This window comes from Eimeria mitis, genomic scaffold (assembly GCF_000499745.2).
Source record: "Eimeria mitis Houghton genomic scaffold, Emh_scaff42, whole genome shotgun sequence".
NCBI classification, from domain to species: domain Eukaryota; phylum Apicomplexa; class Conoidasida; order Eucoccidiorida; family Eimeriidae; genus Eimeria; species Eimeria mitis.
Genome location: NW_013572525.1, coordinates 39354 through 53914, shown reverse-complemented (window position 1 = coordinate 53914; position 14561 = coordinate 39354). Strand labels below are relative to the sequence as shown.

Sequence of the window (14561 nt, the reverse complement as noted above, 5' to 3'; positions counted from 1 at the left end):
TATTCTAAATGGAACTGAGATTGCTGCTTCAATGGATTAGCAAGCTGCTGAGTAATCAACAAATGAAGTTTCCCCCGTTGTCATCGGGGACCCTGATGGAACTAGCAGTGCTCTGAAGTGGCGGGGGGTCCCTGGATACGTAGAAGACAAAATCGTGGAGAAGAAGTAACGGTCTCTCGAAAGGAACCCGATACCTAACAGATGCATGCAGACAGGCAGAGAGAGGCTGTTCTTCGCAGGAAGCCTGCGGTCGCCGGCGGGGCCCCCCGGCCATGACGCTGTTCTCACCAGACCCGACATGCCAGTATGCCTGCTAGCAATGCTGATGCGGGCATGCGTATGCTGCCACTGGCTGCCCGCGTTGCGGCAGCGGCCCTCAACTATGCACTTCTGGTAGTGCTTTCACGCGGCGCTCTTGGAGATAGAACCGCAGAAGAGCTTGGAGTTTGCATGTTGCAGTTGCCACTACTGCAGCAACTCGTCTCGTTTATTGCTCGTGAGGGGACAGCACGAACAGCAGCACGTTGCACGTCGCTGACTGCACTGAACGAGCAGGAGCAAGCAGAGCGTCGCCGCCAGGAGCAGAGCTCGTTCAACCTGTCATATATTTCATTTTTTGCGTGCTGCTGCGTTTCACTGGTATCTGTGCCTGTGTGGCTGTATCTGCTCCCACCAGAAAATGNTTTTTTGCGTGCTGCTGCGTTTCACTGGTATCTGTGCCTGTGTGGCTGTATCTGCTCCCACCAGAAAATGGCAACTCCTACCCAGGGCGGTCAAGCGCAGCACGCGCTTACAGTATTGCCACTGTGGCGTTTGCCGCAGCCGGCTTGGCGGATGCAGCGGCAGAAGTTCTTTCCCTTCGCTGTCTAGTGCTTCATTCACCGAACTCACGCAGCATAGCGGAAGCAGCTTCAGCAGCAACACGCTCTATGCTGTTGGCGGTCGCGCTGTTCATGCAAAAGAGGACACCAGCTGCAGTAGTAACCACAACAAACAGCTTGCTCATGAATCCCATGGTGGCACTTGGGGGAAGTCATTTGTCTGCGTCTCTCATATTTCTGCAAGTGCAATGGTTGCAGTGTCATCGACTAGTTACACGGAATTCTTCCGCACCATATTCACAAAGTGCAGCAAGAACAACAGCAACAACATCTCTAGCCGAGACTCGTCGTCTGCTTCTAGCTTGGCCTGCATTCCAGCGCCTCAGCACGAGCTTTTCCTCATCAGCAGGGGTCGTCTGCGGATCCTATCCGACGGCAGGAGGAGGTTCACCAGCATCAGCAACATCCACAGCAAACGTAGCAGCAGCAGCGGGGACAAAGCAACTTGCGGGTGCCGCTCTTCGGCGGGCGTTAGGACCATATCTCTCGAGGGAGCATTTCGAGTTGCTCCCCACGTATCTGATGCTGCTGGCGCAAAAGATGCTGCTGCAGCATGGGGAGCAGATGCTACTGTTGTTGCTGCTGGATGGTAAAGCAGCGACAGAGTATGCCGTGACGTCTGGGGCAGCATCAGTCCTCTGTCGCGTTGTCTTTTCGCAGCTTGAAGCAGCGGCGTTTGAGGGATTCTGCGTCCTGCGAAATCAGCCCGCTGCTGTTTTTGCCGATCCTGCTCGGGAAGCTGCACCCGTTGGGGTTGCATCCGAAGCAGGACTACCAGGAAAAACAGGTGTTGCAGTTCCATGGAAGGAGAAGCGTGAGTTTGTGGGGGAGGAAATGTCTGACGAGCAGCACATCCAGCCCCGCCGCAACGCCCTAGACCCCAAGTCAAGCAATCCAAATCAACGACTAAACTGTGAGCGGCATCAGCAGCTAACAACCCGGCAATGCGGCGCCAGGAACTCTGATGCGGAGAAGGTCGTGGAAGGACACATCTGCAGAAGGAACAGCGTGACAGGCGTACATGGCTCCGGGAAAATGGCGAAGTTGTTAAGGTCGTTAGGTTGTCGTGAACTTTCAACAGGCGATGCCATAAACGCGTCGCATTCGCCAGCGCTTGCGCTGCTGCAAATGCTGCTGTTGCTGCAGGGGACCTTAGGGTTGGCTGCCGCAGCAGGTGGATGCCTATTTGCCGCTCCGGCGTTGCGATGCTTCTTCGGTCCATCAACGGTGGCTCCAGGGAGTGGCTTCGTTCAGACTCTGCAAGTGTGCGTCCCGTGAAGCACTTGACAGGAAGACTGCCACTTACAAGTGCCACTAGGGATGCTTTACTCGTGCGCAGTTTTTCTTATGCTTCAGGGCTATCCAGTCTATGATGCATGTTGTGTATGCATGCAGCTACTGTTGTTACGTCTGCTGCCTCTCCGTCTTTGGACTCTTGGACGCCTATGCTTCAGCTAGTTGCAGCAGCGGCAGCTTAAGGCTGCTAAAGCGATACTACCTGGCCGTCACTGCTGCCCACTTGGGGCTGCTGCTGCCTGTCTCAGTCCGCTCTTGTGTCGTAAGCTACTGGTTTTCAGCATCCAGCTGCATTTCCAGAGAGGGGCAGAAGCTGCTTCAGCAGCTGATCAAAGCAGCTTTGATACGGTGGTCTTTATCACGGTGAGTGCGTCACGCTGTGTTGATTCAGGCTTTTGGGATACCGGCGGGGGCAGGAGCTGCCGCAGCCCAAGTTGTAGCTGCGGTGCTTCGCATCGGCTGTTGCTGGCTTTCCATTTCCAAAGAGATAAGTGAGACATCGGACCAGAGGAATGCAGTGGGATGTTCTGCGACACCAAAGCAGTTGGCTTTGCAGCGTTTCAGTAACTGCCGCAGAAAGACTCGGGCCAAGAGCAGCAGCATCGCCACTAACTCCAGGGCGTTGATAAGCCCAGAGGGAAAGGCTGTAACGATGGTGGCAAGCAGAGAGACCGTACGACGTCGGGGCAATGAAACACTGTCAGCAATTTGGACAATAGTGCCTCCTGGTGCGACCGCACTAGCTGTAAGGTATGCATGCTGCTTTGTAGCTGCTGCCGCTGCGCGGAGCCTACTCCGAAAGGCTAGCTTCGATTATGGGCAGGAGACATCTGCAGCACCAATGTACGATTTGCAGCACGTGACGCTTGGAGGCTACGTTGTCTCACTGTGGGTAGCTGAGATGTCATTAGCTATGGTAGCCTGCGCTGCGTCAGCTGCTGCTGCTGGACCCTTGCTGCTGAAACGAGCGCGAGAAGCTTACCGCTCTGCAGCAGGTGCCGTGAATATTTCTTGACTCCTGGGAGATTGATTGACATGCTAAGTNAAGCTTACCGCTCTGCAGCAGGTGCCGTGAATATTTCTTGACTCCTGGGAGATTGATTGACATGCTAAGTCACACGATGTGCCTTCCACACTCGTTGGCAAGTGAGCAACAGCTCGGTTGTACGCAGATTTCTCCGCTTCGAATAGCTCTGTGAACTTGACTTTTTGTCGGTTTCGGTCAGAATATCAAGCAGCTGAGTTTCATAGTAGCCTAAGTCTTGCCTAGAACCAGCGCTCAGTGTTTTAATATCAGCCGATGAGATCATCAGCAGTTGATTAAAGCTTCATCTGAGGGCTGAAGAAAACATGCGTGCGCACAACCCGCGCAGATGCTGAAGGAGAGAGCGTGGTCTGTTGTTTTGCTGGGACTATTTAAACTAAAAGACCTGCAGGCTCCAGGGCAAAGCTTTAAGGAATGCTCGGCCAGGGGCCAGCACTTTGGCTATCACCAGGACACCTTGTCTAACCTGCTTCTCGTTGGCCTAAACGAGAGTAGCATCTGCTGAAGAACCTCTGGATGACGTCACAGCTAGGCCTCGTGAGANTCGTTGGCCTAAACGAGAGTAGCATCTGCTGAAGAACCTCTGGATGACGTCACAGCTAGGCCTCGTGAGAAGAGTATTCCGCGGTTTTAATTAATCGCCTGCACATCCCATTTCCCCAATCGACGCCTGACCAGAGTTCTTATTGGAGTTTGTGCAGTTGTTTTACAGCTTAGCTTCGACCCAGGCAGCTATCTTGCTCTCGTTTCAGGCGGCCTGATCAGCAGGCATTTGGTGCACCATTCTGTACGCCTCCCTCACTGTTTTGTTCAGTAAGCCCACTAGCTGTCGGGTAGTATGCCACAGCCCGATGGTCGGTACGCTAAATAGCACGCGGTAAGAGGCCTCATAATAGTGTATAGGGAGCCGAGCCGGGGCAACCGTCCGTGAAAACTCGCTCCAGTAGGGCTTCTTTGCACTACACTACATACGCTTAAACAAAGTGGCGTGAAGCAGCAACGCAGCAGGAAGCGTTGGATGCCTAATAGCGATAGCGTAACATACAAACAGGACAGGGGACGGCGGCCCGCTACACTGCTTCTGGGTTCTCTTCAAGTTTACTTGTCAATAGATCAAATCCCAATGTTGCGACTGACTGTATAACTATCGTCCTGTATCATGCATTGGCTCTGAGCCAACGTACCCTATTTGCCGAAGCATCGTTCAAGACTCGTAGTATTCCCACACTCCGCAAAGAACAAGGCTAACACAATCGGCTGCAGTCGGCTGTCAGCCAGAAATAACTGGTTGATGTTACCTAGCTAGTGCACTGGGTGGGCACCCGCCGACACAGAACAGGTTGCGCAGCAGCACAGGAGTGCCAAGTTACGCTGCACCACGCTTCTTCCGCCGGCGGCGGCCATCACGTCCCGTGCCTGAGGCCAAGGCAGTCTGCAGATGCATCTGCTCCGGCTGAAGTTCGGTAGAGGGACCGACGGCAGAAGCAGGAGCCATACCGGCGCCATCGTTGGCCTCGATGGATATCTTGTCACCCACAGATTCACTGCATCTGGTGACGTCTGGTACGAATGCACCGAACGTCTCCTCGCTGTGAACCAACGGTAGGGCACCTGCACAGACCACAGCAATTGTTCCACGAATATGGTGCAAAGAAGGCGCTGCAGCTATAATTTCAATGCCTGGGAATATCCTGCAGTGATGTACTCCTTGCTGCTGCATAGGCTCCGTCTCGCAGATTGGGTCACTGGCAGAAATCGCACCTGCAAAAGTGTTGCTCGTGCTGCTTCCAATCCTAGTTAACGTAGATTTACAACCCCCAAGGCTATTAGCAACTGATAGCTGGGCCTCACCTGTTCCTGTCCGAAACTTGTCAGTCAGTTCGCCACCAGTCACTCTCCTGCCCTTGGAGATGACGCTCACAGGCATGCTGCAGCTGACGTTGGGTCCTTGCGGGGCCGCTACGTCAGCCGCTACTGACAAACAGCTCTCACACGCACTGCTACTGCTGCTGCTGCTGCTACTAGGATTGCTTGACGCCCTTATCTCTGGCTCAGGCCTTTCTGGAGGCCCTATAGAGCGGTTCGATTCCATCTGACGCTGTGTCGACTGCAACAAAAGAGAAGCATGCGGTATTGTGCCGCCTCGAGCGAGCTGCGATGCCCACAGTGACTTCAAATATGAATTTGCCACCCCGTGTAGATTACCGCTCGCGCTACAGACACTGCTGCTTCTGCTGCTGCTGCTTCGCGAAGGAGCAGCCGAGTAAGTTGTAATAGCAGCAGCCTCTGCTCCAGATGAGATGTAGGCATTCTGCGTGTGTGCCGAGACTCTTGCGCTGATAACTGAAGGTGACAGCAATGGGGTTTCACCGTCCGGGACAGCTGCAGCAGCAGGGGAAGCCACCGGAGTTGTGGCACCCCCCTGGCGACGCTGCCGTAAAGTGTGGCGCTGAAGCTTGAGACTCCTGATAGCCTTCGTATCAAGTGCTGGCAGCAGCGTCGCGGCAGCAAACTGCACCTGCTGCTCCTGCTGGGTTTGGTGCTCATGAGGCCAGCAGGAACTTTCCTGCTGTTTTGCCACAGTCTCTCGACGGTGCGGGAGTACCGCGTCGCTGCCTCTCCCTGGCGTCCGCGAGGCACCACCATTGTCACCACTGGAGTTGCTGCTGTTGTTGCTGCTGCTCCCGTAGTCTGCAGTCGCAATGTGGGGTCCATCTCCTGCGTTTCGTGATAGTCCAAGGAATACTGTAGGGGCCAGAGAAGTGGACAGGCGCCGCAAAAGAGACGACGTCGTATCGGGTGCAGGCGTTGCTTCTTGCTGGGTTTGGCTTGTCAACGGAGACGCAAATGGCTCTGGAGCATCAGCAAAAGCCGTGCTTTGGTGCGCAGCTGCAGCCCGTACTATGCCCGAAGACAAATCCGCTTTTACAGCATCGTCTAGCTGGACCTCTTTTCGTCGCCGCTGCTGTGCATCCGCTTCGTAAGTCTCATATTTTGTGCGATGCAAAAGCATTCGGGAGGAGCTGCCGTTATGATGACTTGCCGTCAACAGCAGCAGCAGCTGCTGCTCCCTCTTGTACTGTTGCAGCTGATGGACCAATGCCTGATGCTGCTGCTGCAGCAGCTCGAAGGAGCGACGCAACAGAGCGCACTCTCCAGCAGCTGCCGCAGCAACTCGCTGTCCCCGACGGAGTCGCCAGAAGAAAGCACTACTAACGGTTAAAAAGCAAACGAAAAGCAGCAGGAGCGGGGTCGCAAGAGACGAATCTACTGCTTGAGGACTTCCTCTTTCCTGAAGCATCAAAAACCTTTCGGCCCAGTGACCGCCGCTGCTGCTGCTGCCAGTGGACCAGTCATGTGAGAAGGGTGGAGGCGCCTGGTAGCCCGCAGCAAACAGCCGAGTCCACGTCTTTACCACAAGCGCTAGAACGACAGAAATGCCGCGGTATACGATGTCAGCGCCCACTCTTACACCATATGCAACTGATCCTGCAACCGAAGCAACCCCATGATAAAGACCAGATGCTGCTGCGCAGCTCTGCTGAACCACTGCTGACTCAGCGTCACTGCAAAAGAGCTGCTGCAGCAACTGTGCTGCTACTCTAGTAGCAAAAATAACGTCGCCTCCCCACTGCATCAAAGGCAATGCTAGCCACCGCCATACCCACTCCAGTGACTGAAGCACCTGCTGTTGAAGTACATCCCATGGCCAACCCCAGATATGGTGTCTAGCAGTGTGGCGACAGTGTTGCTGTTGGTGGTGGTGGTCTTTCTGCTGCCCCGAGGTGTTGACGCCACTGCTGCTACCATCAAACGTGTTGCAGTGAGGGTCAAGATGTTGCTCAGCGGCTGCAGGGACAGTGCCATGCAGCCTTTCGTCTTCTTGTGCTGCTGCTGCTGCTGATGTTGCTGCGGCCTCGGACTCATCCAGTAACTGCACCAAAGGGTTTAAGTGAGGAATAAGGCCGTCAAACGCAGATAGACGTTCAAACTGCAACAAAAAAAGTAGGACATCAACCGCAAAAGAACAGGGATATACTGTGGAGCATCGCGTGCAGCAGCCTTCATAAAGTGACAAACCTACCAGAAATGAACCCAACTGCTGCTGCAGTTGGACAAGGAGCGCGAGATGCAGAAGGTGTTGCTGCTGTAACTGTAGCTGTTGCTGACGCTCAGCAGCCCTGCGAAGGAACAGGCAAACCCGAAGCAATTAAGCATAGGCTTCAGATTTACAAGAGCTTACGGATTACAGCACCTGAAAGAAAAGCAACCCATCTGGGACAAAGCCGCAAACTTTGCAAACTGCGTGCGTGAAGCTACGCGGAGCGGCCACGCAGCCGCAACCAGATAAACCGGTAATACAGCAACGCAACACCAGAAAGGCGTGCAGTCGGAGCAGCCGAATCCGCGGAGGTTGTAGCTATGCTCACGCTGCCTTAAACGCTGCAGTTTCTCCCTCCAAAGACTTCATTCTCTCCAGCAGCATTACCAGCACGTGCTCGCCCTTCGTATCGCGAGGGCCCAAGGGTGGTGTCGCCGCCATTCCGCCTCTCGTGGCTTCTCCACTAACTGCCCCGCCGTTTGCTGCAACAGACAATGCGGACAGATATCACAGGAGGCACCTGCAGAATTAGTTCTGTAGGCGCAGACATCATAAACAATTGCAGCGGTAGAGCGAGTGGAGCTGCAACTGTTTCACGTTTCCATCCAATGTGCACTAAATGCGCCAGTGGAGCTCTCGGCGCTCCTCCTTGTCCCTGAACATCANACTGCTAATCAACCTTTCGCAGTGTCCTCCGCTTGTGTGCCTCTTTCGGCCCCCGTCTCCCAGTTTTTCTTCTCTACCGACCCTCCCCTCGCATCCCTTCTTTGAAACGTACAGTTCACGTCCACTGCGGGAGGCTGCAGCAGCAACGACAACACCCGGAGTGTCTCCGCCTGCTGATCTTGGTCGCCCGGCGTGGTCGTCATGAGAAAGCGTAAGAACGCTGCGTTAATTGGACTCTGCTGCAGCTGCGGCTGCTGCTGCTGGTGTTGCAGGGCATCCAAAAGGAACGCCCTTGCGTATGCAGCTGCCTGCCGTAGGGCCTCTGTTGCCGCTTCGGCTACTTCCAACTGTTTGCCGCTCTTGCTAGGACTCGAGTTTGCAGAAACGAGGTGACCTTGATGCACTGCGCCGGGCTTGCTCGCAGAGGCAACAGCGGCTGCTGCCCCAGCCGTAGGCGTCCCTTCCCCTAGAGGGATGCAGACATAACGGCTAGTGGTTGGCTGAATGAGTGGGTTATAGCCTTGCCAAACGCTCCGAGCGTTGTTGCTGTTGCTTGCAGTACACACCGTGGAGTCTATCAGATTGCCTTTGAAGCTAAGCACCTCCCTCAGACCAGGAATTGAGACAGAGGAGTAGCCCATCTCTGCCCAGGCCGGGTCGTCTATTAGAACATCATGTTGAAGGTCAAGGTGCTCCTGTTGCTGGCTGTGGCGTTTCTGCCTAAGAAGCTGCTGCTGTTGCAAGGCCTTCTCAAGTGCACCTGAGAGTGCATTCAACGCAGCAGCGCCTTGTGTTTCCACATCTTCAACTCGGAGCAGGTTGTGCCACTGCTGCTGCTGTTGCGTTACCCTTTGTCCGCCAACATCTGTCTCCGGATCTGTTGAGACAGCTGCAAGGGCGTCCGCGTCAGTCGGCGCATCCAACGGGCTGCCACTGTGCCTTTCAGCTGAGAGGCCTCTTCGCTGGCGTTCTGAATGGAGCAAATGCGCCTCCGCAGCCCTATCAAATGTTCCAGTGCGTTCGGTGCTTCTATGCAGACTGTCCACCTCCAAAGAAGCAATGGCATCCTTAGGGACGGGATTACGGTTATGCAAACGCTCCACAGATGCGGCACTGACGTGGCCGCTCTGGATCTCGCCAAGCTGCTGGGGTGTTTTAGCAACTGTCCCGTGCTCTCTCTCATGTTGCTGCGAGTCTTGGTGCCCATGAGCATCAACCGAAACGCTTTGCATTGCTTCCAGCTGCTGTCTAATTCCTGCAAGAGAGCCGGGCTGGTCTGGGCCAAACAATGGAGGGGAAGCCTCGACCCCGGTTTGTCGAGAATCTTTGGGGGCGAAACCAGCGGAAGAGCCCCCGGAAGCTGTAATTACAGCAGGTGAACCAACGGCGGGAAGGCCGCTGGAAGAAGGGGCCCCTTCAGAGACTTCCCCCTCTGCTCCTTGGGCGGTATCGCCAAACTCATCGTGAATTTGTGTCTCAAGGAACTGCACGCCTGTTGCCCCGAAAACCTGCAGCAAGCATCAGCAGACGGTTCGCGCTGGCGCACTGCTCCCCAAACAGCACTGGCTGCTGCTACTGCTAGCTGCGTCTGGAGTTGACAGAACCCCGGCTGGCTGGTAGTAGGGCCGGTAGACCATGGCGCGGCGGATTCTAGAGCCACAAATGCGCCGACAGATAAAAATCGGGGAATGGCGGGTGACGAGAGAGCAAGCAATAAAAATGGAGACGAGTGAAGAGAAGTGCGCCTCACCTGAAATGAGGTGAGGGAGCAGTAATAATGCGGACCCTCGTCATGGTGGGTCAGCAATCGAACCTTAAGAAACCTGCGCAGGTAAGCGAGCCTAACAACAGCTCCTAAACCGCCTAATACTCTCTGCATGAACACTAGCAGAAACAGCAGCTCAACCAGCAGGCAGATCAGGTGAAAAACGCATTAGACGCACTTGGCCCAGCAGCTACTGAGAGCAGCGCATTCGGATTTGAGATCGAAGAGCTCCGAAGAGACATCTGCTGCAGTCTGGAGGTTTGCTATGAGGCGCCACTGCCCTGTTGGATAGGTGTCGGCCCTGGACAGCATTGACAGGCATTCGATTCCACAGGAAATTTAAGGCAATTTCGCCGCAATAGGAACTCCAGCTACCACGTGCTCGTGCAGGAAACAGAGAACGCACGGAAAAAACATTAGGCGTGAGTTATGCAGCAAACAGCCAGCAGGAATACGCAGCACAGCAGACGAGCGACAGCTCTCAGAATGATGCGTAGGTAACAGTTAATTTCGTACCCGAGCAGTTGAATATGCCAGAAGGCATTAGCGTAGATCTCGAAGGACTGCATTACTACGAAGTCTATCTTGAGTGTTTCCGAAAAAGAAAGGACAAAGTACTTGGACGGCAGGTCGCATGGTGCAAGCATGTACGTATCTGCGTCAGGCCTCTGCAGCAAACACACAACAGAAGACTCCACACAAAGCACCAAATATCACTGTGAAGGCTTGAACTACTGACTACCCCACAGGCATACAGACACACACAGGGCTGTTTTGGCCTCCATATCTGTCACATCCCATGAAGCCCCTTGACCCGCGTGACACAAGCGCTCAGATATATCCACATGCGCATGGAGCCACAACAACGTTTGCATGAATTCGTAACTGTGAACTGCCACAAGGTGTCTGCGTTTCCGATGCGCTTAGCGTGGCTACGTTCTGCTCTAGAATTCATGTCGAGATGTGTTAGCCTAAAGAGGCGTTCAATCTTTCGGTGCGGCCACACCTGCACCGCCTTTATGTGCTGCATCCCAGGACTCGAGGCGATGATCCGCGCTCCCGCGTCGAGCGACGCAAAGTTGAAGTGCAGACGCAAAAAGGATGCGGGCAGCTGTTCGCCCTGCACGAAACCTCGCCCATACAGCTGAGGAGCCCCCGGGACCCCCCCGACTGCAGACGTTGCTGAAGGGCCATGCGAATCTGCATGCAGTTTCGTGGAAGCAGAAGCAGCAGGCGCCAGGGACCCAGCGGCGTTCTTGTCCAGCTGCTGGATCTGCTCCGCCAGTTTTTCGTGCTTCTGTTGCTCATGCTCCAGGTGGCTATGGTGCTCCGGATATGCTACCGGCTGCGCATCATACTGTCGCTGCTGCAGTTGCTGGTACCCCGAATCGTCTTGTAATTCTACCCCCTCCTGGACTGGCCCATTGGTTGTCTGTTCCTGCTGCGTGGCCTGCTGCTGGTTCAGGTGCTGCGGGGATGGTTGAGCTTGCTGCTGCTCCTCCTCTCTTTGTAGCTCAAAGCGCACGCCCTCCTTGGCATCCAGTTTGTTAAAAGCATCCTGTTGCTGTTCTGCCTCGCCACTTCTCCCTGCAAACTGAAGAGCAGGCCAACTGGGGTCGTCAAAAGGCACTGTACAGCTATTTACACTGCTCAGCCGCTCCACAGGAGCAGCGCATGTGCCGTTGCGAGGTTCCCGATGTACCGCATGATTCTTCATATCTTCATGTTGGAATAAGTTCTCCGGCTGCGCTGGATCCGCCTGCTGCCAAGGAGCCTGCTGCACTTGCTGCGACCGCTGCTGTTGCTGAGGCTGCTTGCACTCCGCAGTCTTCGCGTCGGCAAGGAGGCGCACTGCAAGGTCGTGCGGCAGCAGCAGCAGCAAGAGCTGCAGTGCCAGTGACGTGGGCGCTGGAGGTCTGTAGCAAAGCGCAGCTGCCGTTACTGCTGCCGCTTCTGCTGATTCACGTTTTGACAGTTGCCGTTGCCGCATGCACGAGCGCCGCCATGTCCACGAAACAATCTGACCCCCCCATACTGATGAGAGTTCTTGCTGCTGGTGGTCAACTTGCTGATTAGTTGGCTGCTGCTCTTGTTGCCTTCCGTGCTTCTCTTTTGTCGCTTGATACTGCTTGCTGTCCGATTTTGCGCCTTGTTTCTGCTTTCCGTCTGGCTCCCCATCGGCCTCTGGGGACAGCTCACGTTGCTGCTGTTCTGCTCTATCGAATGCAAGTGCATTTGGCGAGGAGCCTGTAGCAGCTACTGCACGTTCAGCAGCTGCAGCTTTAAGAGACTCTGCCTCTGCAATGTCCTCACGTGTAGCTGATGGGGTGGTTTCTTTCGATGCAACTGCATTCTGTCCGTATTTCTCCCCGTTCAGTTGATGCCATTTACCGGATGCCGGTGCTGCTTCTGGTGCAAAAACGTGTTCGTGATATGCAGCGGCGGCGACTGACAGACTGTACTGGAGTTTCTGCAGAGCACGACCAAGCTGAAGAGGGTAACTTCCTTCCGCGCAGCAAAGCAGCACTTGTTGCGGTTGAAACACTAGGATTGCTCGTGTGATTCCCTCGTGCTGTTTCTGCTGTACCCTCTCCTGCCCGCGCAACGGCTCATCGCGCAACAGGACGGGCATGCGTGGAGCGACGCAGGGACACGTTGCCGCCGCGGCTGCATCGGATGCAGACTCCCCACGTAGTGCTGTTGTAACTACATGACCTCCGCGGGTTGCTGCTGCAGTGCATGAGCCTAAAGAGTAACACCACTGCATGAACCACACTGTAGACGAGCCCCAGCTGCACACAGCACTCGGTAACGCTTCGTCTGCTTGTTCCTGCCACTGTCCGGCCTTTAGCAGGCGCCGCAGCCCCACTGCAGTCGACGTACCAATAGGATGTGCTGCACCTGTGGGGCTTTCACGAGTTGCTAAAAGTTTCACAGCAGCTGAGTGAGCTGGAGCTGCTGCAGCTGCAGGGGCCACGTCAGGCGTCCTATCTGCATCAGCCCAGGTCGCGCGGCGGTGCTCGCTGGCATCCGAAGGCGGAGATATCCTTGACAGGGAAGCCACCGAAGGCTGCTGTGGCGGTGACTCCCACTGATGCTGCTTTTGCTGTTGCCGCTGCGTTGACGACTGCAATCCAGAGCGAGAGGCCCCAGACCTCTTTCTTGTAGCAACGGCAGCACCAGCTGCTGCAGCCGCCGCAAGCTGCTTGAATGCAATAAACACCCCTGACGTTTTGCTGCCCACATGTGGACGTTGACTCCGTTGCTGTTGCTGTTGCTTCTGTCTTTGTAGTTGCTCCTCCTGCAGGTGTGTTTGCTGTTCTACTGAACTGCGAGGAGTGGGGCTGGTGGTGGCGAAAGCCGTATCTTTTGCTGCCCGTCCAATAGTGTCCTGCTGATGCTGCGGTTCGCGACTTTCTGAGGATTCTGAAGCAGCAGGTGGTGTTGCTGAATCTGGCTGTCGCTGCACCTTCTTGCCCCCGTCCAGCGGCGATGACCCTGTGCCTAATATGGCTGCTGGTGAAAGCGGTACCGGCAAGCCTCCCTCTTTGCCTGATGCTCCTTCTGACACCCCTTCTAGGTCAAATACCTTCAGAGGAGCGGCAGCGCAAGCCCGTTGCTGCAACTGGTACTGCTGCTTTTGGTCTTGCCGCTGCGGCTGCTGCTCCTTCTGTTTCGGCTTTTGCTGCTGCGGTAATTCCTGTCGCTGTTTCTGTGCAAGAGAAATCGCCGCAGGAAGTCCTCCTTCTGCAGCAGCGTGTGCAGTAACACCAAACACAAATGTTAGCAGCAACAACAATAGGACAAGGCGTGAGACGCAAGACCTGATCCCGGGGGAGCTGCGGCAGCTGCTGCAGCTGTGTTCGGCCGCTGCTGCACAGCAGGCCATTTATCTGCACCATCAGCACTCAGCGATACCGAGGCCGTAGTGAAGTGATGCTGCTACTGGACACGGTTCAGCTGGTGCGGTTCCTGGCAGGTTGAGTCGGCGGCGCGTGTGGCTGCCTGCGCTCGGGCTCCTGTTGTTGCTGCTCAGATGTAGCCAGCAACACCTTGCATAGGCAAATGGTGGGTCTGAACTCCATGAGTATCCCCACAAGCGCCACAAATAATCCTTTGCCTGCTGCATGCGGATGCAGTTGCTGTATTGCGAACTACGATGTTGCGCACAAATAGCCTTCAAAGGCTATATATCGGGGAATACGTGCAGTTAACATCCAAGAAGAAGCAAACCGAATAAGTAAACCTATCCTGATAACGGACCAGGCCTCCGGATCAGATCTTGGGGGCACTGCAGGTGGGCCCAGGGCTTAGGGCTGGCAGTGTCAATGACTCAACGGAGGCCATTCGCACACTATAAAACAGCTTACTCGCTCCCTTTTAGAAAATTGGATTCTATAAAAACAAAGTTTATGGCATTGAATATATGATTCAGTGTCTTCAGCAGAGAGCCGCGGATGCACCTACCTTAGTCACGGGGGGATCACGTGTAGGAGCCGAGCTTCGCTCACTACACCACGGGCCCCCAACACATCCGAGGAGACCGTCGTTGATGTCGCTGCCTTTCCCACGGTATCATGTAGCCTCACAAGCTGCGATTGTGCGGCTTTTCGCGTTTCTATATATCTAGGACTGCAAGCATGGAAATGACACATGTGGGAGTCTTCTTGTGAGACCAGGGAACCAGGGGCTCATCTGCACGGGCAAGCCAACAGTCGCAACGCGAACGGCGGTGTGGGGACCATGCATTGCATAACAAGTTATATGCATTAACAGCATTCAGAGGACGTGGAGAAGGGGACGCAT

The 14561-nt window shown here is 55.0% G+C and overlaps 2 protein-coding genes across 2 annotated transcripts; one reads left to right on the top strand and one right to left on the bottom strand.

Annotated features, from left to right (window-relative positions):
- Positions 1–1445: 1445 nt before the first annotated feature.
- On the top strand, positions 1446–2159 carry EMH_0043130 (uncharacterized protein; the record flags this gene model as incomplete). The annotated part of the gene is made up of 1 exon (XM_013499308.1): positions 1446–2159. The coding sequence occupies one exon, from the start codon at positions 1446–1448 to the stop codon at positions 2157–2159; it is 714 nt and encodes a 237-aa protein (XP_013354762.1).
- A 2429-nt stretch (positions 2160–4588) lies between these two features.
- On the bottom strand, positions 4589–13644 carry EMH_0043020 (uncharacterized protein; the record flags this gene model as incomplete). Its single annotated transcript, XM_013499307.1, has 9 exons — positions 4589–4833; positions 5074–7213; positions 7307–7403; positions 7653–7806; positions 8103–9498; positions 9741–9813; positions 9934–10056; positions 10272–10423; positions 10762–13644. The coding sequence occupies 9 exons, from the start codon at positions 13642–13644 to the stop codon at positions 4589–4591; spliced, it is 7263 nt and encodes a 2420-aa protein (XP_013354761.1).
- Positions 13645–14561: the final 917 nt, after the last annotated feature.